This window comes from Oryza glaberrima, chromosome 10 (assembly GCF_000147395.1).
Source record: "Oryza glaberrima chromosome 10, OglaRS2, whole genome shotgun sequence".
Taxonomy (NCBI): Eukaryota; Viridiplantae; Streptophyta; class Magnoliopsida; order Poales; family Poaceae; genus Oryza; species Oryza glaberrima.
In genome coordinates this window covers 4,188,039-4,213,272 of record NC_068335.1, presented here as the reverse complement: position 1 = coordinate 4,213,272, position 25,234 = coordinate 4,188,039, and the positions used below count along the sequence as shown (strand labels likewise).

Here is a 25,234-nt window from a genome sequence, read left to right as displayed (position 1 = left end):
TGCATGGGTTTAAGGGAAGCCTTATGAATCCTGGACTATAGGGCCCAAAAGTTAAAGTATCTGTTTCTGAATAGAGATGTGTATAGTGGTTGTTGAATCCATCGATGATTAACCGTGACGTGTAACATGCTCTATATGCAAATCTGTGATGGAATAGAAAAAGGCTAAAAGAAATAGTGAGATCAAGGGGGAGAATGTTAGATGGATCTCCCTCCCTTTGAGCCGTTCTCAAGGGGGCCTTGACCCGCGCCCTGATCGGAGGCGCCCAGCCCAATGGCTGGTGGGCCCCCGTCACCCTGCGCCATATAAAGAGGGGTGGAGGCTGGGGCGGCACATGACACGAGGTTCGCCGCCGCCAACTCCACTCCACAAACCCTAATCCGATCGAGAGGGGGCGCAGCCAGTGACGGGAACGTGCCACCGCCGCGCCACGCCTCATCGTCGACCGCGACTCCCACTGCTACAACCACCGTCGCCGTCAAGCACATCGTTGCCGCCGTCCTCGTCAAGCAGAGCGACGACAACGACGATGGCCGGGACTTCCTCCTCATCCAACGCGTCAACCGGTCACATCCCTAAACCCTTTCCCTTAATCTCTATTGTTGTTCAATCATTCAACCCAAATAAACCACCCGACTAGATGTAAACCTAGTTGATCCAATAGACAACCCTAACAGGAAGGTGTCGAAGTTGAGGTAGATGTTCACCATCCGGACGCAGCGGAAGCCGTGGCCGATGTTCTTGCTCTCCGTCCACAGCACCGACTCATCCTGGTACTCCGGGTTGGATGGCAGCAGCCGAACCTGTTTGCACCAACACACGTACGCGTGCAGATGAACGAATATGTCAGATCATCATCAAAGACTAGTGGTTTTGCAACAAATTCACAACTTGTGACGCCAGGGCGGAAATAGTAAGCATGTGCGTTGATTGCTACTGCGCTCCAACCACTACGTTAACTGATTTTTGACATATAAACAAACTGAATTAATTAATGAACAATATGTATATATGTACATATAGGGTGGCTCTGTCCGAGGTCCGAGGGAGTGCTTGATGGCTTGGCTGGTGGCCTTGTTCACCAGCGCGAACGCCAGGTAGCCTTCCTTGTCCTTGACACTGGCGGTGGACGGTAGCCATAGTCCGGCTCGTGGCTCGGTGGAGGCGATATCTATACTAATATAAAAAGGAGGAGTTGCCCCCTCCAATCCTACAGGTGAAATCATCTCGATCAATCCTTACCGTCCATCTGCGTCTGTCCTGATCCATATCCTCCATCCATCCGCCAGCGATGTCCATCCATCCGCCACGGATTGTCCGCTTCCTCCTTCTCGCGCGATGAACTTGCGCTGACCATGCTGGACTCGCGCTCCTCCTCGCCCCGATTCTCCTCGCCCCGCCTCAGTCCAATGGTGCTCCCGCCGATGCTCCTCCTCCTCCACCCTATTCCTCCTCGCATTCCCCGTTCGCGCCGCCGGAGGGTCGTCCCCTTCCGCCGACGCCGCCATACTCCACCGATGCCCTCGCTGGAACCGATTTCTTCCCCTTCCGCCGGCACCGCAATCCACATCACAGGTTCACAGGTCCTCGCCGGAACCGATTTCTTCCCCTTCCGCCGTGCCACCGTCGCCGCAATCCACTTCACAGGTTCATCTTGCGCCGATTGGTTCCCGTCAGATTTGAGTAGGAACTAAAGGAACCATCACTGTTCCCCTGAACCCTAAGGTAATACCAATTTCTCCTATTTTACATGTTTTTGTGATGTGTCAATTTGTGGATCACCATTTGTTTTCTTGATCATTCACAATTGCCAATCAGAAATTGGCCATAGAGTTTGAAGATTTTAACATATCAATGGATTTGCATCCTTTCAGTTGATCCTGTGCAGCCCCTATCAATGGATTTGTATCCTTTCTTTCTTCTGAACTTTTCAGATCACTGGAGGCTCTAAATTTTGCTTGTAATACAGATGATTAGCACTACTCACTGTGAAGCCATCCTACTGTTCTTGTTAGTAGTTACTGAAAAATATATAAAGCCATCCTACTGTTCTATAGGAGAATCTAAACCCAGTGGCAACAGCACATGCAAAACACCTCCATATGAAATTAATCCTTCTTTTTCTTCCTATTTCCTTGCAGATCTTCAAATTTGTGGTTCCCCGAGTATATATATGCCCAGGTTGTATGCTTGAAGGTTGTAACTCCTAGCGATGGACGGCATTCCTAAATTAACTGCAAATGAATTAAGAAGACAAAGAGACTGAGAGCGGTACGCGGCACTCAGCGTTGAGGAGAAGGCAGCACGAGTTCAAAAGAACCGTGAAAATAGGAAGAGGAAGAAGTCTGCATCTACATCGGGCACAGGTGATGATATATTCATTCACTTCTTATTATGCTCACCCCTATTTCGTGGCAAACAATGCTGAAACCTGGGCAAACTCGATTGGATTGTAGTTTTGAATCAGAGCCTGTGCCTTTCTCCACACATGGTAATGTCTTGTGGAATCAATTTATAATATCAAATTGTTCTGTGCGTCTGTTTTTTTTTGGGGGGGGTTCAATCTAATAATATATTTCAACAGGTGTGCTTGGCGATATTAAAAATTTGAGTTTGCATAATGGAAGCCAAACTGTAGATTGTCGGCCATCATTTCAACCTGTGCCTTCCTCCACACCCGTGTCTTCCTGCACACCTGTTTGCAGAAACCGACAAACCTAAGGAAGTACTTTTTGCGGCACACTTGCCGTATACTGCTGCATGCAGCTCGGGAAATGTCACAGGTATGATTTCTTCGTTGCTTTACATAATTACAGTGCCTTGCTATATTTGCCAATTGATTTGTTCTCATCACTAAAATGGTGAAATTGGTGTAGTTATCATGCAGGCTCCCAATGAAGTGCTTTCCAAGTACCACTGAAATGGTGAAATTGGTGTAGTTATCATGCATGCTCCCAATGAGGTGCTTTCCGATTACCAATTGCAAATTAGGTTATTTCATTCCTAAACCATGCTTCTAACCCAACATTGATTTGTTGATTGATATCTCAGTTAATTATTTCAATGGTGTGCGCCAATTGTATATTTGTATCTTCCTTACAATTTTCCTCGAATTTCTGTGATTTTGCAGCCCTGATCGAGTTGCCTATTTCCTTTATCATTTTGTTCAAGTAATCTGTAGTAGTATAAAACCAAAATATTTCTTATTGGTTCCAAGGCAGGTTTCCTGCTCACCAAGCAAGTTGATGCTTTGTTTCAGGAAATATAGGACAAATAAACAGATGACTGTTTTAGACAAGTTCACCCTATTGATAGCATTAAAATTAGATGCTCAAGATGGATGATAGTAACAACAAAAGCAAGTGGTTAAGTCCTCCAATGTTTCATCATTTACGGAGGAGTTCATAAGGTGAAACTGTAACCAGATTTTTGTGTTAGTCATGTATCCTCTTTCCAATTTTGTGAGATCTTTTACTGCATTTCATCTCAGCAAATGATGTGAACAATATGAGCCATTTGATGATATTTCTTTGTATACATTTTCATTTAACTACTGTTAGGCTTTTACTATATATCATCTATACTAATATAAAACTACTATTATAATCTGTAGGCTTGCCCCAGTCTCTCTCGCGGCAATGGTCTGCGTGTGCTACAATCTGCATCCCTCCACGCCTGAGTAATCCCCTCCGTTCCCATGTTGACCGACGCGGCCGCCGCTGTCTCCTCCAAAGCAGCAGCGGTCCTAGCCGAATTGGCCATCCCCACCGCCAAACACCATCACTGGCGCCGGCAGCCTCAATCCGCGTCGAGTTTTTGTCTCCACCAGCATAGTGGTCTCTACACATGAGGTTGGTCTTAGGCTGCAACTTTTAACTCTTATTTTCCATCTTTTAATCGAACTCGATGCGAGCACGGGCTTAATGCATTCAAGCCACAGTCTCAAAGCATTCTGTATTTATGTTGATGTTGGTTGATTGCTCTTGATGTGCATGTCAGGTACTTGGAGGTTTTTTATTTCCCTCATGACGAGGACTTTGTTTTCTCTTATCTTTCAGGCCTCGAGTGACAAATCAGAGCAGCAATCATGCTTTGTTGTGGCTTTTATCTCTGCAGATCTCACGGCAATCTATCGACATGCACATTTGTATTTTGTAGTTGGATAAAAAAAAGTAGCAATAGTTGCCATCTTTTTCTCTAGGAAAAACTGATTTGTTTATATGCTTTCTCAGTTTATGTCAGAGAAAATGGTTAGTTGAGCTTGTCTCCTATACTGAATGTGCTTGGGGTTAACTGAGCTTTCAGTCAGTAAGCATGGTAACAGACTCTTCATTGAGTTAAGTAGTCCAATAATTATTTTTTAAAGCATTTTAGTCAGAGTAGAAACAATTATATTTTTTCTCTACTGACTGCATCTGGTATTTTTGGTAATTAGCTGGCATCACGTACTTATGTATATAGTCATATGGACATCAAGCATGTTTGTGGGATAATATAAGATGCTCTAGGCAGAGTAGAAACATTTATATTTTACATTCCTTTGTGTCATATTTTCGTTTTTTTAGGGAAGGGGGCAGATCACTGCTCAATAATAAATTTATTCATAGTTTATATTTTGTTTAATTAGATGATTGACTATGAAATTTCATCACCTGTTGTCGAGCTGGAGTCCCCAGTGAAGACCTCTGTATGGGACCATTATGCTTTCATTAAATTCCATCACCTTGGAAAACTGGTTTTGGGTAAAAGTAATCCCTGTAATCTGTATATTTTGGTGTGTGCCTAATTGTATGAATTAAAAGATTGAATTAAGTTATGAGCACTAACCAAATGGACAGGCTTGCTTTCAGTCTCCCGACTTTTGCCTATTTGTCTCTATTCCTCTGAAATCCGTCATGCCTGTGCAGCGTTTTGAGGATTTGGCTAAACAATACTTTATTGTCAACCTTAACGATGATGACTTCTCACGTACTGAGAATCATCACCAAGGTTTTTCATTTTTTATCTTATGAATTACTCTTTGTGGTTGCTTAAGGAATAGTGGACTTCTAACTGAATATGATACCGACGTGCCTTGCACGTGCACGATTACTAGTATAGGTAGAACTATGAGTCAGAGTCATCGCCGCGAAGCTAGTCAACTCCGACGCGATGCTCGCCACCCGCTCACGGTGGCGGTGCTGCCCTTCAACGCACCTGACGTGGAGCTAGCCGCGGGGTTCCGCCCCTACGACATCATCCTCTTCTCCGGCGAACCACGCTCTGGCACGTGCTAGCCGGTTCGTTTGCCAGACCGAAGTCGTTGGTCGTGAGGAAGCCTCACCGGGGCACCCCGTGGACCACTTGCCGCTCCTCGGGCTGCGCCGCCGCACTTCGGCCCTCACCGCAAGCCGCTTTCGCTGCTCCCAGTCTGAAGAGAAAGGGGGAGAAAGAGATGAGAGAGAGAGAGGTAGGAAGAAGGGAAGGAGAGAGGACAACATGCGGGCCCCACATATCAGTGAGTCCCATAGCATATTTTTTCTATGAATGACAAATGGGTCCCATACATATTTTTAAATTCTAATGCCATATAATAGCCATGTCAATTCCACATGGAACGAAGACTAAGTCAATATCACCACGTCAGTAAAACCGCTCTCAAAACTGCCATAAGAGTCAAATTGAATCAGTTTAATAGTTGGGGTCGAGATATTTGGTACTGTGGTTCAAGAATACGAATCAGATTTAATCACTAGGAAGGGAGCGAAAGTGAACTTATTACTATTTCTTATATGGCTGGAAATAAGTCTATTTTGTGTCCCTCATCTCTTTGCGCCATACACTTATATGGCTGGAATAAGTTTATTTTGGCGCCCTCATCTATTTGCCTCCTTGTCGTTGGACCGAGTCGTGCCGGGACGGTCCATCGTGCTAAGAGGCCCAAGCACAACCCAACGGTCGTGCTAGGCTAGCACGGACCCGACACCAATTAAGCTGTGTCATGCTTGGGCCAGACGAAAAACCCGTCCCGTGGGCCAGCCTGTCAGGCCCGGGCCTTTTGGCCAACTATACCTTGGAGTGGGTTTCCTCCTTGCACGTGACCACTCCTCTAGGGCTGCGTTCGTTCCCCTGGGTTGGGAAACCAACCCTCTTGCACGGAAAACGAAGCAGTCCATTTGTGGATGAATAATTAAGTATTTGCTATTTTTTTTTAAAAAAAAGATCAATATGATTTTTTAAGCAACTTTCGTATATAACTTTTTTTTAAAAACACACCCTTTAATAGCTTGAAAAACGTGCGCGTGAAAAACAAGAGGGAGGGGTTGGGAACCCTTACTATCAAACACAGCCCAGTTGATGCAGGTGACCGTTGGGTACTATGGAGCCACTAGCTTCCTTCACAACACGTACGCTCGATGTAACCTCGCCCATGCGACATCTCCGGTGCGAGACCGTACATTTTGTGGGGGTGGGGATGGTGAGCACTCACCGGAGCACGTGGACGCGCCACGCACGCGGGCATCAGTGTTTTGTGCTGTGAATTTGTAGTGTTTTGTGATGTTTGATTGAAAAGAAAAATTACAAGCAAAAACAGCTGCTCCTGTTTGTACGACACGCACGCAAATTCAGTCCTGCCATCCCACAACCATGACCCGGCCCGCATGATCCTATCTTCTCGCAGCCCACACGCACACGATGCCGCGCGCCATCCCACAGCGTGGTACAGACAACAGACTTTTGGTCAGACCACTCCCTTGCACGTGACCACTCCTAGGCTGAACGACTCATAGACATGCGCCCACGCTCGCTCTAAAAACATTGAAAAAATAAACTGTCAAATCAAAGTGCGTTTTAATTATTATTTTGGGATGAATAATTAGCATGTGAGATAATTGATTTTGATATTTGGTGATAATTGAGGGAGTAGTATTTGTTTTCTTGATAGGACTGGTCAAACCGGGGTTTGTGTACAGCCATCTCTGGATATAAATAAAAGAGGGGTTGATGCCTTTGGGTATCGATTTTGGAGTGAGTTGAGTTGAGTGAATAGTTAGGGTTTTAAGTTTACTCGAATTTTGAGAGAGTGAAGTTGTTGCACTTTGTGACACGAATAGAAGCAATAAAGGTATATCTATTTTCAAGAGTTCTTTAATTTGTGTTTGCTCGTGTTCAGCAGTTACATCGGCAAGCATATAGCGGTTAGACCGGCGACTACTCGGCGGTTAGACCAGCGGCTTTCTAGCGGTGTGACTAACAACATCAGGCGACATCAACGAAGGCAAGGAAGTTGGACCGAAGATACACCATCGGTCGGACTGATGGTATCCTAGCGGTCAGATCGCCGCATCTACACCGGTCAAACCGTTCTCCATCAAGTTTGAAGGTAACTTTTAATTCCGCTAAAAGTGTTCGGTTCTTTATGTTCTACTATTTAATCCTCTTTGGTAGGCTTAGTTCTTGTTATTCGATCCTACGTAAACAAAAAAGATATAACGATTGGTTGTCCTAGATTACATGCAACATTCACTAGTACAAAAGTGATTTTTGCAGATAGCCCAAAAGAGGTTTTCGCATGCAGTAGGGCAGCCCGCATGCTCTGGAGAGTCTGCAAAAATTGCTATCTTTGCATATTGGGGCATTTTCGCGTGTGAGTGCTTATGTCGTCTGCATGCAAAAATAAAAATTGCAAAAAAACCGAAACTCTAGCATCCTAGTGGTGGCGACTACGGCAGCGGATAGCCGGATTGAGCTGCCTCCTCCTCCTCCCGGCCACCTACTCCTCCTCCTTGTCAGCGGCACACGGCGGGGGACGGGGATGGCGCCACTCCCAGTCGTTGCCTCGCCGGTGGCTGTGGCGCCGCTGTTGGTATTTCTTAACAACATTAATAGAAATATAATTCCCAGCAATGGCGTAGAAATATTTATGGTATACTATGGTTACATATCATATCCACAAGCGCACGGATATACCATTGTACCATTTCACCTGAGAGTATTCCAAGGGTATCGTATTTATTTAATCCCGAGGGAAGATTTATAAGAGAGAACTATGCTAATAATTTATATGGTACTTGTAATAGTCAGTCCGAACAGGAGTTAATTTAATTCATGGGTATAGTGACATGAAGCAGAAGAACTAAACACTCTCATACATACTAAGCTAGACTAAGTGGAGAAATAATAATAAAAGGATCCATTCCTATACCTCTATTATAAATACAACTTTAGTCTATACTTTCTAGTATACAATCATACAGTTAATACCCCCTTTACAATGCCCTCCTGGTGCTTCGAGAAACCACCCCTGATTGTCGAGTTCGTTACAACAATCCGTCATAGCCATCCAACTGGTGCTAAATACGGAGGAGTACCCTCCCTAGGAAAATAACTTAGGATTATCTACTAATGTGGAGGAATACCTGATGAGGACATCAACACCAACGATGCATCCATGCCTCCACAAGTACAACTTCATGGTCCTACTACACGCGCTCATGCACGTCAAATCAACTATCAAGTACATTTACTCTTAAATTCATATGATTCTTATTTATATCCCGGAGACACGTACACTTTTGTTTTACTCAGAAAAGTGGAGAGGATCAAACGGGGAGAGGATTCGGCGGGATGGATTCGGACTACAGCACAACACCAACTTCTGACGGCCGCCACAACTTCATGCGAACTCCGATTTGGGTGTGCAAGTACTTCATGGAAATCTTGTCAAGTATACTTTCAAATGGATTCAGCCTCATGTCCATATCAGTTCTGGAGCGGCCGCAATCTTCGTTTTACTACCGAGTCCTTTGCTGTCCACGGTGCTGCATCACCTCTTTGGGTCCAATGGGCCGTGTATCTTGTTGGGTCCATTAGGGACGCGTCCTAGGGTTAGAGAACGACCCCAGCACCCCCGTGGTCATCCTCTTCCTCTTCTTACAGCTTTCTCCGCTGCCAAGAATAATCGGGTTTTGTTTAGACCAAAGTGTAGCATCGCTACTTTGCCAAGTTGATCCATGATCAATTAGATCGCCGGATTGCTTGTTACTTCTGTTGATTCAATCCAATATCTTTGATTCGCAAATTGAGTTGCTTGTTCATCTTGTTCTTGCTGGTTCTCGATTGCTTGCAGGAACAAATACCCTCATGGTTGGGTTGATCGTGCATCTGTTGAGATTCACGGCCACCTTTGGAGTTGGTGTAACGATTGCTAAGGCACAACATCCTTGGATAGTTGTAGTCGGATCGCCAACATCGCTCCATCCAATCGACTTATCCCTCTCATTGAAAGATCGGGACACACTCGCGCACATCAATACCCGTACTGAGTTGTCACCATCAGCGGTCCACCTTTACTGTCCCGCAGCATATAAACCCAAATAATGCTATTCAATAATCTAAGAACCACGCTTAAATTACTAAATAATACTCTACAATCATCGTCACGACTTAGAGTAGTCATTAACATAATCATTATACCCACACCAATGCATATCACGGGTAGGTTAGCTGTACAATTATAACAAGATAAATATATCGTCAAGTCGGTACTTGAATGATTAGGATAAAATAAAGTACCACAATTGTATATAGAAGAATATTCCATAAATCGTACAATCCTTACAAGAGAAGGAAAAGCTACTAGAGCCATACCCAAACTCTTCCGAAAACTCCGAGGACTAAGAAAACTATTTTATTCCTACTCTACTAGCTCTAGAATACTAACTAAACTTGAGAGAGAGCTTTGATCTTCTTTCTTGAGTGTGTGTTGGAGTGGAGAATGAGCTCCTCCTTAAATAGGCTGCCAATGACGGTTGTGACAGTTAGAAATGTGCTAACTGCGCTGCAACCGTCATTGAAGAGTGATCTAAAGCATCCACGTGGAAGGCCAGGATGGGTGGCCTCGGCTAGGGTTCGGCCGAACCTGAGCTGGCCCATTCGGCCTTCATTTTTAGCAGGTGGATTCCTTGTTGGGCTTTGTTCCCAATGGCATGAGAGTTGTGCTTGTTTGCAAGTGTTAACTTTGTGTTGTCAGCCCATCTATTCAGAAGTCTGCCACTCGACGGACGACAATTGATTGTTTGATTATTTTCCATCGATCTTCCTCCATTTTATGTAGCAAACTCTGCAAGCAAATAATATCCAAGTACAAGTGGAAATAGATTATTCTAAAATAAATATGTATTGCAAGCATAGCTAGCTCTCCTTAATTTTAGTAATATTGACTGTCGAAATTGGTCTATAACGACCGTCAATAGCCGCCACCGCCCCCTCCCGTACGTCGCCTGCTCCCAGCCGTGCTCGTCCTTGTCGGCAGCGGTGCCAAGCTGCCGCCGTCCGCCGCCCACCGTCATCTCCCGCCACCCCCACTGTCGTTGTCGTTGTCGCCGTAGGATCCACCGCCGGTCGCTCCCGCTGTCATGAGGGAGAGAGAGAGAGGAGGTGAGAATGAAAGGAGGAGAGGAAGTGAGAAGAAGATAAGGGAGAGAGAAACTCAGAGATAAGGTTTCAATTGTTTTTGAATATGATGAAAAGGAAAGAGGATGTAGCTCAGACTTCTGTGCGGACCTTTAAGAGGCCTGTCTACGAAAATATATTTTCTTGTGCAGTCGCTTAAGAGGCCCGTCTGAAAAAATAGCCCTATTTTCCTGTGCGGCTGCTTAAGAGGGCCGTCTGCGAAAATATATTTTCGTATATGGGTCTCTTAAGGAGCCGTATGCGAAAATGAGGATCGATGTTTGTAGACACGTACACTTACGTTCCGTCTGCAACCTATTGAGGTGCTCGTCCAGATAAATAATTTGCCTAGTAGTGATTATGAAGATGGAGCAATGGGAAAGGTAGAGTTGGATGTAATGCAGCGCGCGTTGGATGTAATTAACGTCAACGAGATTGGATCAGGGAACAATGACGACAGATAAAATAGTTAATTACTGTTTACTTGCTATATACGTTCGTTCCAATGCCCATCCAAAGGGACATCTTCCATACTGTTTTGTTTCTCGGTCCTCTGTTTAATTTCTCCAAAATCCTTCTTTATTCGTGTGTGATTTTTAGATCCTATGTTTCAAAGTGTCCTACAAGATTGTAGACCAAATTGGCATAATCAGATAAATTCTGATTCACTCGCAACTTCAGGAAGAACCACAATGCTGATTCAAGGCTCTGAAAATCATAGTTGCTCACGTGCACTCCGCTGAACTATGATAATGATCTGATGTTGTGCATCTCGCAGCATTATTGCTCACCCACGTCACATAGACCTTTGACACATATTGATATTGTATTGCTCTGCGCCCCATCGATCATTACTCCAATAGAACATATTCTCGTGAACATACTAGCCGACTAATGCTCAAACATAATAATCAATAAGCATTAGCCAGGATCCCAAGATAAGTGCCGTTTCTTAATGAAACATTTGCATGTGCACTCTTACCAGTTTATAGCACAATCTCGCAGATATGTTCCATGGAACATAGGAAAATATACAGTGAAAAGTGAAAACCAGAACTTAGGTTTAAACTCGTGTAAACTCCATTTAAAAATTCATCTAATTTCACCAAAAGTAATCACACATGTAGATAATTAAGATGATGTTAGAGAAAATCCTGTCCAAACACTAAACTCTCCACTTCTTAATAAAACTCATAGAGATCGGCACTATAGGTCTCAAAACAGTTAAGACTAACACCTATAGTGTTTGTTCCTCCTCCGTAGGCTGAAAACACATAAAACCAACACCTTTAAACAACTATAGGTGCCGGTTCTAAAGAAAAACCAGCACCTATAGTACTATAGGTGTCGATTTTTTTAAAAAAAGGTACCTATAATTTATTATAGGTGTCGGTTATAGGTTTTAGTTTTCTAAAAAAATGGCACTTATACCGAGCTGAGCCAGTGAGCCGATCAAGCGCCGGCCTTATCCATCGTGTGCATGCCTCCCATCCTTATCTTATCCCTTAATTTGCCCTCCCTCCCTCTCTCTCTCACTCTCTCGCTGTCTCTGATTCGCCGTCTGTCTCTCGCTTGTCTCGGTGGCGACCTGGCGGAGGCGGCACCGGTGGCGACTACGCCCTTCCTTCTGCTAGATCCGGCCAGAGGGGAGACGGCGGACCTCAGCGACGGCAGCGGTGCGTTCATGGATGTTGATGGATGTTGATGCTATGTGTTCATTGATGTTGATACTATGTGTTAATGTGTTCTTTAATTTAGATTTGAATCATGTATGTTTGATCTTGTTGGGATGAAGTGGGTTTGATTTGAATCTTGTATGTTTGATCTTTGTTGGGATGAAGTGCGGTTGCTCGATGGATCGTCTCGAGCCGATGCAGCGAGCCATTTTTTTTTGTTCGTGTAGCCTCAAAGGTACCGGTTCCTAAACCGGTGTCTTTGAGGACACCTCAAAGGTGCTGACTAATAGGTGCTGGTTGGGAAACCGGCACCTATAGCCCTTTTTTAGTAGTGGTATGTCATGTATAAAAATACTAAATTTTGAGCAATTATTTTTATATCTCACAAATGAAGTCGAGTAATTTGGACAATATTTTTCACAACAAACATCTCATCTTTATATGCAATTAATTTGTTTGGTGAATTTAAATGACTTTTTCGTTGGGGTTCACATGAGTTTCCATCTATTTAAATTGAGTATCCACCACATATTTACGACTTTTTCTAAATGTCTCGGCACCTATATCTCCTCTTAACTTTACAATGTAGTACTCAAGCCCTATTTCTCTTTAACCGTCTCTTGCAAGAATTAGCTCTATGTAAACTATGAACTAAAATAATTAATGATCATTGAAATTGGGCTCAACCATTAAACATGCCTCCATGTTTCCTTGGATTATTTGGGACCAGACTACATAACGTGGAAATGGGGGGAGTACCTAGCTCGTTCTGACGACGCTTGGATCTACCGCTCTATGTGACACTGAGGTGGTCTCCCTTGAAGTGCTTGTGCTGGACTGCTGGCTGGGTACAATGCAATGCATCCACGCAAAACTCTCCTATTTTGCATCCACGAAAAACTCTCCTATAAAGTTAGAAAATTTTGATAACATAGATTAATACGTGATATGATATGTCACCCTCATAAATATGAGCAAGTTCACATTTATTAACTTCTACGTGTTGAAAAAAAAAATAGGGCGAGTGCACGTATAATTAGAGTTTATTTTTTTCTATAACTTGTTGCGATTGAAATTGAACTTGTATGGTTGTGAATGTTTCCCAAGTTACAAATCACATGTTAATTTATCTTATTATGTTAGAAAAATCATAGCTCTTCGTATTCCCCTCGAACGATTAGAATCGGTGTCCTGACCCATGCATGCATGGTTCAGCGAAGCTGCGGGAGGACACGGAGAGGCATTTGCTGGACGGCAAGCTCAGGGTGGCGGTCGCATCCAAGGCCAGTTAACCCGGTGATTATTACTAATATAATAACGAACTTGGCACTAATCTAATCAGAAACGGCAACTGGGTTGAGCTATAGCTAGCTAGCTAGCTAGCAGAGTTAACCCAACTTGCACGATTAGACCCCCAGCATCCCCGACCGAGACCACGTGAAGTTTCCCGTTGCAAACTAACACATGCGGTACGCTATGTACACGAGTAGGGGTAGTGTGGCGATATTGTTCTTATCAAGCCTGACAGTCTGACACCTCCGAGTTAAAAAAACGCGAGGAAGATGACAACGCTTGGAACATGGGTCTTCTGTATCCTCTTGTATAATTTAGCCGGTCTCCGATCCGGTCTCTCCAAGCAGATCATCTCATAGCCGCCTATAAAACGTGTACACAAACTCCGAATTAATCGATCAATCAATCAGTGAGCCACAAACGCCTATAAGCTGTAGCTGAAATCTTGATCTGTGTAGCTCCATGGAGTCGGCCATGAGGAGGAAGATGGCCGTGGTGGTGATGTCGGTGTTGATGATGGCGGCGGCGGCGGCGGCGGCGAACTACGCGGCGGAGCCGGAGGAGGACTGCGCGACGCAGACGACCTACTTCACCAACTGCCTGAGGCGCGGGATCAGGGAAGGCTGCTGCGGGGTGGTGAAGAACCACTGGTGCCTGTGCCAGGTGAAGCGGGAGGCGGAGGTGAAATGCATCCCCGGACGCCGCTGCGACGTGCCCAAGGCCCTCAAGATCGCCGACATGGACCTCCCCTGCATGAGAAACCTCAGGTGCAGCAAGCACGCCTGATATAACCAAAGCTGCTACGCTATATCCAACTTAATTAGATGCCTACTGCCTCCAAGTTATGTTACTCTGTTTGTTACTGCATCCTATGTGTTTTTTCTAGATGATTTTGTTGAAGCAATCAATCCCAACCTGATGTATACTGCTCATTGTCCTATATATTATTATTATGGTCGGCTCCGGATCTCATATTCACGATATATTCTAAATTTGTATTATTTAATTATAGTGGTTTAGAACTTTAAATTTTATTTAAAAAATAATGATTTATCCAAATGTTATCGACGAAATCGTAAATCTAGATTAAGAATTTATGGGGCTAGAAATAGCCAGCTACAAATAATCTTGGATCAGTTGTACAAAAGAGAGCCTCAATCGATCAGTTAAAAGGAGCTAACCACAGACCTTAACCTTCATGGTGTATTATATTTGCTTTTCCAAATCCAATTTAAATACCCAGGCAACGATTGAAGATAACTCACAACCCCTCTAGAACTGGAAAGCTAGTGGATGAAGCAGCCGCAGAGTGATGCCGTTTTTTTGACAAATTGACCTTTTTCAAAAACTTATTTCGAAACTAACCCCTGCCAAAAACTTCAACCAAAAATAGGCCGTCGGCTCAGCGCCAAGCGCATTGGCGCTGAGGTTGGCCGTGTCAGCGCCAACGGGGCTGGCGCTGATATCGTGCCACCGTGGCGGCCGGGCCGATCCCCCAACTAACGTGGCAGCTACCTCAGCACCAGCTGCATCGGCGCTGGACCTAGGGACGCTGGCGCTGAGATGTGACTTGGCCGAATAGGCCGTGGCCCAGCCCGGCAAGCCTTCTGGATGGGTTGCGGACTGGGAACTCAGCGCCAGCCATAATGGGGCTGGTACTAGGGACGTCAGCGCTAGGTGGGCTGGCGCTGAGATGGGACTTGGCCGAATCGGCCGTGGCCCAGCCCGGCAAGTCTTCTGGATGGCTTGCGGGCTGGGACCTCAGCGCCAGCCATAATGGCGCTGGTCCTAGGGATCTCAGCGCCATTTTGCCTAATCCCGTTGGCACTGAGACGGCCAACCTCAGCGCCAATGCGCTTGGCGCTGAGCCGACGGCCTATTTTTGGTTGAAGTTTTTGGCAGGGGTTAGATTCGAAATAAGTTTTTACAAAGGGTCAATTTGTCAAAAAAAAGGCAGAGTGATGCTCTTGATGCCGCCCGCCGTAGGGTAAAGTTGCGGACATTGTTGTGTGTAGCTCCTGCCTCCACCACCGCATGGTGCAGTACGAAGCCCTACCTCCGTCGTCGTGTCGACTGCAGATGACGCGGCCATCAGGTGAAGCTCCCACCTCCACGGCTCCACCGCCACGCATCGGGTAAAACTCCCACTTCCGTCACTATAAAAAATCATTTTTTTTTCAACGAACGCTCTATCTAGACCTGTTTAGATGGGATATCACATCAGATGTTTGGATACTAATTATAAATATTAAATGTAGACTATTAATAAAACCCATACTATAACCCTGGACTAATTCGCGAGACAAATCTATTGAGCCTAATTAATCCATGATTAGCTTATGTGATGCTACAGTAAACATGTGCTAATTATGGATTAATTAGTCTTAAAAAATTTGTCACGCGAATTAGCTCTCATCTATGTAATTAGTTTTATAAGTAGTCTATGTTTAATACTCCAAATTCATCCGATATGACAGGGACTAAAGTTTAGTCCCTGGATCCAAACACCCCCTTAGTCACAGGCGAGCTAAGAGCAGGTACATTAGCAGGCTATAAGCCAGCTATAAACATATTTTTAAAGAGATAAAGAAAAAGAGAGAAGAGCAGCGGACTATAGATTTATAGCTAACTGCAGCACGGACTCCAAGACGTAATGTGTGTATGACTGGTGGGACCAGGTATTAATAGTATAGTAAGCAACTATTGTATGAATTGACTATTACATTGGATATAAATGATTTGGAGATAGTAGTTAACTATACTATTAAACTAAATAACATCGGTAAATAAAAGGATTTGGGTGATGTTCAGTTAAGGATTGTTTGTGAAAATCTATTTTTATAGATGTATGCTTTAAGCGAGAATCCTAATTCGTGCGCATGCCCGGCCCACACAGCCCAGCACGCGCGCGCCCGAATCTTTTTTTCGCGCTGTTTCTTCTCTTTTCTTTTTTCACTTTCTCTTTTTTTTTCTTTAATTTTTTTCCTTTTCCTTTTTTCAAATCTGGACTTGAAAGTTTTTAAATCTTGAGTTGAAAATTTTCAAATCTCAAGTTGAAAGTTTTCAAATCTCAAGTTGAAAGTTTTCAAAATTTTTCAAATCTGTACTTGAAAGTTTTCGAATCTCAAGTTGAAAGTTTTCAAATATTTCAAATCTGGACTTGAAAGTTTTCGAATCTCGAGTTGAAAGTTTTTAAATCTCGAGTTGAAAATTTTCAAATCTCAAGTTGAAAGGTTTCTATTTTTTTCAAATCTGGACTTGAAAGTTTTCGAATCTGAGTTGAAAGTTTTCAAATCTGAGCTGAAAGTTTTCAAATCTCAAGTTGAAAGTTTTCAAATATTTCAAATCTGGACTTGAAAGTTTTCGAATCTCGAGTTGAAAGTTTTTAAATCTCGAGTTGAAAATTTTCAAATCTCAAGTTGAAAGTTTTCTATTTTTTCAAATCTGGACTTGAAAGTTTTCGAATCTCGAGTTGAAAGTTTTCGAATCTGAGTTAACAGTTTTCAAATCTTGAGTCGAAAGTTTTCAAATCTGAGTCAAAAGTTTTCAAAATTTGACTTTAAAATTTAAATCTTAAATCAAAAGTTTTCAAATCTGACTTAAAACATTTTAATCTGTTAGTAAAAAAAATTATTAAGAATCTTTCATAATTATCCGTCATTAGTATTAAGTGTTAACTAATATAGAGTAGTTATAGAGAGGGAAGGGAAGGAGATGTGCTCGCTACTGGCACACACGCGCCAGCTAGCAGCCCCCCGCTTTAAGATACCCATCTGCCAAAATAGCATATTTTTAGGCTGGCTGCTATTTTTAGGCTGGTTTAATTTCAGGCTGCCTGACCAGGCAACATTGGTTGCCTTCTCGGATGCTATATATTCACGCATACAAATTTCTAAGGCAGGGTGCTCATGGCTCCAACCAAACAGGCTCTTCATCCAGGATATTAAGAAGCCAAGATATCCCATTTGCCGCTGGAGGCGGTGATCTCAACTCCAGTATTGGGTTTTTATTGCTTCATAAAAGGAAAAAGTACACCGAAGGTCCCTCGACTTGTCATCGAGTTACAAAATCATCCCTTAACCATAAAACCAGATATATGATATCTCTCAAGTTATAATACCATTCACTTTAGGTTTTTAGGTGGTTTTGACCCTGATTTTGTCTGATGTGGCGGCTTAGTCAGCGTGGATCCCACGAGTCAGGGCGTCCACGACAGCCCCCTCTCTATCCCTTTTTCTCTCCCTTCGTTCTCTCTCTCACCACTGCTGGTCAGCGGGCGGGGAGAACGCCGACGGGAGAGGAGGGCGTCGGCGGCCGCGAGCGCGCAGCGGACGAGAGCTGCAGCGAGCGGGCGGGCGGCGGAGCGGAGCTGCGGCGGCAGGCGAGCGAGCGGTCGTCCGACGGGGAGCTGCTCCGGTCGCTGCACCGCCTGGCACGCGACCTGTCCGCCGTCGACCCACCCGCGCCGTTCCTGCGCGCCTTGTTCGCGTCCATCTCGAGGCGGTCGAAGCTACTGGCGGCCGCGTTGGATGACCTGCGGGGCGCCGCCGAGGAGTTGCCGCAGCCCGCAGGTTTATCTTTCCTTTCTGGTCTGTGTTTTCATGTTCCCTTCTATGTTCAATTTGATTTTTTTTTTCATGGATCGATGGTATATGGTATTATGGTTTTTTTTTCCTGTGTGTTTTGAATCGTCCTCTCTTGCTCCTGTTAAGGTTGGGGAACCAATATCTCCATGGTGTCACCATCTTTGCAAGAAGGGGATAGATCGACGCGTCAAGAAATCGTTTCTGTTGCCATGGCTCGATTAAGCAATACGATTGTTGCTTGCGTACAATTTTTTCTTTTTGCGGGGTGCGTACAATTTTTTCTTGATGCAGACTAGTTTCTTTTCTTGTACCCTGTTTTAAAAAAATCTCACTCCTCTGTTTATATCTGTTCTGTTCATGCACCGTGCTAACCCCGGGCTTGTCGGACTGGAATCCTTTGAACAATGAAGCCCCAATGAGGCAATGACTGTGCTATATCCACCATGCCATTCAGTGTTGCAGGTCATGATGCTGTGAGCTCGTGATTGTGTCTGTGTCAGCGTAATGGATACATTCAGCTATCATATTTCCTCTAAAATATTCGTGTTTTCGTTCATTGGATTTACTTTGTTAGATTTGGCGGTTTGGCAATGATGATACAAACTTTCAGCTTACCATGCCAGTTCTGCTTCTGAGAATTCATGACAGATAAAGCTGATATAGATCTGAACTGAATGTTTTCTTTTGCATTATGAGTGTGCGGCGCCGCCGGGGAGCTGATATAGATATCGAGGCTGTGCGGCGCCGCCGGGAGTTGCCGCGGTTGGCGTCGCTATGCCTGCGGGAGGTGCTCCTGGTGCTGCAGCGGTTCAACGCCATCGTCGCCGATTGCTCGGTGCGAAGCCGGATGTGGCTGCTGCTGGAGTCGGACGAGATGGAGGCGGAGCTGCGGGAGCTCAACCACGACCTGGCCACGCTGCTCGACCTCTTGCCGGTCGTCGAGCTGGGCGCCTGGGCCTCGCCGACGACATGCTCGACGTCCTCGCCCTCGTGTCGCGCCAGTGCTGGCGGTGCTCGCCGGCACCGGAGGCGGAGCAGGCGCTGAAGGCGGAGCGTGCTGTCGCTGATACAAGAAATCGAGACCCCGGCACCGCCGTCGGATTTCCGGTGCCCAATCTCTCTCGATCTAATGCGCGACCCCATCGTCGTCGCAAGCGGCCAGACGTACTATCGCGACTCGAGCGGCCGGTGGAGTGGAGCGGAGCGGCGGCGGCATCCAGCGACGCCCAGGGGAAAAATGAGAGAGGAAGAGAGAGAAGAGGGGAAAGGAAGAGTGTGCGCTGACGTGGCATCCTGACATATGGGTCCCACATGGGTCCCACGCTGACTCAGCCTCCACGTAGGATAAAACCGGGGTCAAATCCACCCAAGGACCTATTGTGACCGGTTTTGATTAGTTAAGGGAATATCATATATCTGGTTTTACGGTTAGGGCACGATTTTGTAACTCGATGACAAGTTGAGGGACCTTCGGTGTACTTTTTCCTTCATAAAATCTTTTTGAATAAGTTCACATTGACTCCCTTAACTAGCGGTCGAATTTAATTCATATCCTTGAACCACAATATTACTGGATATATCCACCGTCAACTATTAAAACCGGTACAATTTGACTTCCTCGGTGGTTTTGGAGGTACAATTTGACTTCCTCGGTGGTTTTGGAGGGTGGTTTTGCCGACGTGGTGCTTACGTGGCAATATTGACTGAGTCTTCGTTCCATGTGGTGTTGAGGTGACACTTAAGTGGCATTAGAATTAAAAAAATATATGTAGGCCCTATTTATCATTCACACAAAAAAAAAAGTGGGACCCACGGACACATGGCCCCACATGAACAACCACTCTCTTCCCTTTCTTCCTCCTCCCCTCTATCTCTTGCTTCTCTCTTTTTCTCCCCCGACCTTTCTCTTCACCACCGGAGCGGCAGTGGGGACGACGGCGGGTAGCGGCGGCAGTGGCATCTAGCATTGGGGAGCGGCGGCGCTGGCATCCAATGGTGGAGAGCCGGCTGGGTGGGAGCACCGTGTCGGGGAAAGAGGAACGGCAATGGCGGCGGACAAGCAAAGATGGCGACGAGCGGCGGAGACGCGTGTGTGGCGGGGAGCGAAGACAGCGGCATCCGCCGCCATGGACAGGGATCTCCCCGACAACGTCCTCCTCAGCGTCACCACCCGCCTCCCCTGTAGTGCCGACCACATCCGCATCGGGCGGAGCCACCCCCACCGCGCCCTCTTATAGCTGGTGGCGGCGGCCACCACCGCCATGGCGTGCAGGCCGGCCGTGTGCTCCCCTCCATCATCGCGCCGCTGCGCCACCGCCTCCTCCCCCTCGACTGCGCGTGCCACGCTGCTCCCTCGGGCATCGCGCGCCACCCGCTACGCCTATGCTCTGGAGCCGTGCCCGCCGCCCCCCCCCCCCCCCTCCCCGGGGCACGCCGCGCCCACGGCGCCACCCTCATCGTCCACGCAGTGGCCGTTGTCCTCACCACCACCGCCGCTGCCATTCCCCTCCACACTCCTGCCAGACGAACAAAAGGCCGGTGGAGAGAAAGAGAGATAAGAGAAAGAAGGGGAGAAAGAAAGGATAATATGTGGGCCCTACATATCAGTAGGTCTCATAATACTTTTTGAATGACAAATGGGTCCTATGCATATTTTTTTATTTTAATACCATATAAGTGCCACGTAGAATAAGGACCCGATTAATACCGCCACGTAGGCGCCAAGTCAGCAAAACCACCCTGAAAGCCATCGAGAGAGTCAAATTAGACCGGTTTTAATACTTAGGGGTCGGGATATCCAGTATTGTAGTTCATGGATATGAATCAGATTCGACCACTAATTAAGGGAGTCAAAGCGAACTTATTCCAATCTTTTTCAATATTCTTGGGCCTTGGGCCCTCGCGGTGAAGCATCCAATCGTCCAATCGTGGCCATGTGGCCGGTCAAGTGCCCAGATGGAATGTTTAGATTTCTTTACCATGAACATTTTGTGCACATGTATCACGACATGGAGGGGGCAAGTTGTATTTTCTTATCTTCCGCAGTCTGTTATGGAGTAGAGTAAGTTTGAAGTAAATCTAGCTGTCTACTTTTTTTTTACGTGACTACATAGTGGTAACTACCACTCCATATATAAGAGATACCATCCACTTATACTTCAAATATAATTATCTCTTAAACTATTCATCAATCTACGATCCGATTACACCGTTGTGTTCGTAACAATTAAATCTTTACAACAAGAACTCATATGATTATATTTTGATGAAAAATCACAAATTATTTTTATGATATGTCTAAATTACTTTTAGATTTCACTAAGTTACTTCTTAGATATACAAAAGTAAATTCAGTAAAGCTTAAAAGTAATTTACATATATTATAGAAGTAACTTATAACAAAAAGAAAGTAACTTTAATTAAACCTTTTTTCATTGAACAAATTATCATATATATATATATATATATATATATATATATATATATATATATATATATATATATATATATATATATATATATATATATATATATATATATAAAAGTTACTTTTAGATTTGATTAAAATACTTCCTATACATTCATAATGCTATGAGGTGATTACTTTTATTATTGGTTTTAGTTAATTCCATAATTTGTGCTGATTAATTTAATTTCCAGATAGAGTTATGTTTTTATCTCTACAACAGATTTACTTCAAATGACATGCCAAAGTTACCTTCGTTTTATTCTAAGTTACTTATATAATATATGTAAATTACTTTTAGGCTTTAATGAATTTACTTTTATATATCTAAGAAGTAACTTAGTGAAATCTAAAAGTAATTTAGACATATCATAAAAGTAATTTGTGATTTTTCATCAAAATATAATCATGTGAGATCTTGTTGTAAAGATTTAATTGTTGCGAACACAATGGTGTAATCGGATCGTAGATCAGATGAGTAGTTTAAGAGAAAATTTCATAAGAAGAAAAAAAATATGCACAACCTAATAGCAAAAACTACTTGCATGTATGTCTGTCACGCTACTAGTACTTCTCACGTAATTATCCGTGTCACTCATTAAGTCTAAATCGAGATGCCTCTCGAAATAGATTTTGCGTTTTTTTCCCCTTTATAAAGACATTACAAGTGGGGACACTTCCAATGTGCACATTCCTATCAACGCACGCACGTACATCTATCTCAAAAAACTGGACCGACATATCTCGAGATTGACAAAGTCATCATGGATATCATTTTTCTTATTACAATTAGTAGAAAAATACACGTGTGTTGTAAGGGGAATACTAATATGTAAAACATTGATTAGGATTTAATGTTTGTGATCGAAGCCCTTTAACAAAACAATATCAAGCATACCAAGGTCTTTTCTGCCTATCATAGTTTTGACCCACCAAAGTCATCATCCTCATCCATTACCCCCTCCTCCATCTCTATACTTGGAGTCATCATATACATGCCTAAGGTCGTCACAGTTGCAGATCTGAAATTGTACACCATATGTGTTTGAGTTGGTTTTTAGTTGGTTTTTTTGGCAAACTTCCGTTTGTCATCGATGAAGTCTGATTCTACCATGTACAAGAACCATGTATCATTCAAAATTTTCTTATTACTGCTCATCAAAATAGAGATCAATGCGATCAATTCAATGAGAACGACTTGATTAAAACACGTTTGCGAACTCAATAATGTCTATGTTTTTGGAGGGGATGTCCATATTGGCTGGAACGTCAATTTCTGATCTGCAATTGTGACGACCCTAGGCATGTATATGATGACTCCAAGTATAGAGATGGAGGAGGGGGTAATGGATGATGACTTTGGTCAGTCAAAACAATGATAGGCTGAAAAGATCTTCGTATGCTTGATAATGTTTTGTTAAAGGGCTTCGATCACAAAAATTAAATCCTAATCAATGTTTTGCATATTAATATACCAAAATCCCGGTAGAAACATCTTTATTTTTTATAATAATAGAGATAACACACCCACACCACATCCACATCTGTAAAATGAACTTAGTAACATACACATTAAAGATACTGATTTCAGCGGACATTCTTATTATTACTACTACAGTCGTACTGAAAACACCCCCGTGTGTGATGAGGGCTAGGGTCCCTATCTTCCGTTAGGTACTGGATAGGTCGATTGTGTAAATTCGATTTTGATGATCCTAATGGTTCATTCAGGATGATCGAATCCCTCACAATCACTACACCACCCCCTCCGTTGGTTATCACCCAAGCCGAAACATGACCGACCTCACCCATAAGCCTATCTCTTGCAAGCGAATAGAACACAAGCAAGAGAGTAGAAGATCCAATCTAAATATATTGCGAATTTAAGATGAATCTCACAAGTTGAGGTTCCACAAACCGAACTAGCGGTGAAACTATAACAGCAAAAAAAATCTAAGCAAAAACCCAACCCTAGTTCAATGATGGATACTGATTAAATAGGTTCTAGGGTCATCCAAGGACCCCTGGATGTGTCCCTAATGGACTCAAACAAGATACTCGGGCCTAAAGACAGTGACGCAACACCCGGACAGATTCTGGACGCTCTCTTGTTTTGAAGATTCTCATTGATTTGGAAGAAATTTTTACGTGAAACCAGTTCCATTGGAAAGATGCTCTCGTTAGCTTTCCATACATATGTAGAACGTCGAAAATGGAGTCCCAATGAGGCCTGAGCAACGATTTTAGTGCGGCCTGCTCCTAGATGATGAGGCGGGTTCGAACTTGATATGAATTGGATCTCCATCTCCTAGCCTTCTGCTTATCCAAAGGAGTGATATCCTCATCAGTGTGTGCATATTAATACATCTTTCAATTCTATGAAAATAATTGTGGAAAGTGAAAATATCAAGTTGCTTAGGTTTTACTAGGCTAGCCACGTTCTAGCAGGCATACTTTCCTTCTTGTACATTTTTTCATTAATACTTCTTAGAAATCTTTATTTTTCAAATCAAGCTATCAACCTTCTAATATTTGTAATGTATTGATTTATGCCCTCGAATAATGCTTATTAACTAACTTAATTTCATCTATCATGACTCCTAATCAGTGGCGGAGGAAAAAAAAATGAGGTGTGGCGGTGTCGCCGGTGTGGCCGCAGAGAAAGGAAAAAAAAAACAATCTCAATGCACTATATTATATGACGCAACATTGTCCCATCATGACGCAATCTCAAACATGACAACAAACACTAGTCATAAGTTCATAAACCATCCATTTGCCAAAAGTGTAAATAAAAGAGGCACTGAAAAATACCTCAAGATTCCAGCTGTCTCCTCCTCCTCCTCCTCCTCCTCCTCCTCCTCCATCTCTACTGCAGCATTTCCGCTTGCATGAGTACTTGCGCTTGCAGAGCCCCGGTTCCAAACTCTTCAAATCTGCAAAACAAATTACACAAATGCAGTTTTAGTATCAAATTTGTATACATCAAAGTTCAAACCAACAAAAATAATGTTCTGAAATTGTCAAAATTTGAAGAATATGTACCTCTTTGTGAAACTGTCAAATCTGAAATTGTCAAACTGTTGATTGCACTCCTCGGTTGCTCACAGCTCACTTGCTCTTCTTGCTGCCTGCCCCACGCCTGCCTGCCTGGCCAGCCGCTGCGCCTCTGCTCCACGCCGCTGCCTCGCGGCTCTGCGACGCCTTGCCGATCGCTGCTAGCTCATGCCGCCGCTCCGCACGACCGAGCCCCACCCTGCCACCCTGCGTCGCGGCCCCGAGCCTCACCCCGTCGCCGTTGGCCATCGTCCGCACTCCTCAGCGCCGCACTGCCGCCGCTTGCCTGTTCGATGGGGATTGGGGAGATGGATTGGGGAATTGGAGAATTGGGGAAATTTGGGATAGGGTTTAATCATTCATGGTCAAAAGGTCCATTTACACAAAAACAAGACCAATGGGCCTAATTGGTTGGCCTGGTTCGCTCTCTTGCGCCGCGTTCTTGCTCTCCCTCTCTCGATCGTGCTGGTGCGGCGTACTGGGAACTGGGAAGGAGGACGAGCCAGGGGGAGGGGGGGTCGCGGGAGGATCAAGGTATGGCGAGCGCCACACCTCACCATACAAGTCCTCCGCCCCTGCTCCTAATGCTTACCCGTGAAGTTTCATCTATCATCACTCCTAATGCTTACCCTTGAAAGCCCCGCTTGGGATTTTCCTTGTTGTGTCATTTTTTTCTAGATCTTTAAAATAAAGTTAAGAGCAGGCACTCACACACGCACAAT

General features: G+C 44.3%; 2 protein-coding genes, 1 long non-coding RNA gene and 3 other non-coding genes across 10 annotated transcripts; all 6 read left to right on the top strand.

Moving 5' to 3' along the window:
* Window positions 1-1,316: 1,316 nt before the first annotated feature.
* LOC127786091 (uncharacterized) lies at window positions 1,317-4,251 on the top strand. 4 transcript variants are annotated; one of them, XR_008019902.1, is made up of 8 exons: window positions 1,317-1,725; window positions 2,142-2,366; window positions 2,457-2,491; window positions 2,585-2,783; window positions 2,877-2,962; window positions 3,260-3,409; window positions 3,614-3,851; window positions 4,059-4,251. It is a non-coding gene; the product is annotated as an uncharacterized LOC127786091 (long non-coding RNA). The 4 variants fall into 4 exon arrangements; XR_008019901.1 differs by lacking the exon at window positions 2,457-2,491; XR_008019904.1 differs by lacking the exon at window positions 2,457-2,491 and having other exon boundaries at window positions 1,875-2,366.
* A 9,507-nt stretch (window positions 4,252-13,758) lies between these two features.
* Window positions 13,759-14,386, top strand: LOC127753054 (uncharacterized). The gene has a single exon (XM_052278512.1). It carries the CDS (start codon window positions 13,866-13,868, stop codon window positions 14,187-14,189), a length of 324 nt encoding a protein of 107 aa, XP_052134472.1. The 5' UTR covers window positions 13,759-13,865; the 3' UTR covers window positions 14,190-14,386.
* Window positions 14,387-17,325: 2,939 nt separating this feature from the next.
* LOC127786069 (uncharacterized) lies at window positions 17,326-18,603 on the top strand. Of its 2 annotated transcripts, none has more exons than XM_052313396.1 (3): window positions 17,326-17,974; window positions 18,116-18,254; window positions 18,400-18,603. In XM_052313396.1, the coding sequence occupies exons 1-3, from the start codon at window positions 17,569-17,571 to the stop codon at window positions 18,464-18,466; spliced, it is 612 nt and encodes a 203-aa protein (XP_052169356.1). In that variant the 5' UTR covers window positions 17,326-17,568; the 3' UTR covers window positions 18,467-18,603. The 2 variants fall into 2 exon arrangements, with proteins under 2 accessions (XP_052169356.1, XP_052169354.1); XM_052313394.1 differs by having other exon boundaries at window positions 17,337-17,992.
* LOC127753552 (small nucleolar RNA snoR111) lies at window positions 18,109-18,237 on the top strand. The gene has a single exon (XR_008012609.1). It is a non-coding gene; the product is annotated as a small nucleolar RNA snoR111 (small nucleolar RNA).
* LOC127753554 (small nucleolar RNA snoR134) lies at window positions 18,347-18,505 on the top strand. The gene has a single exon (XR_008012611.1). It is a non-coding gene; the product is annotated as a small nucleolar RNA snoR134 (small nucleolar RNA).
* Window positions 18,572-18,665, top strand: LOC127753568 (small nucleolar RNA Z223). Its single transcript, XR_008012624.1, has one exon. It is a non-coding gene; the product is annotated as a small nucleolar RNA Z223 (small nucleolar RNA).
* Window positions 18,666-25,234: the final 6,569 nt, after the last annotated feature.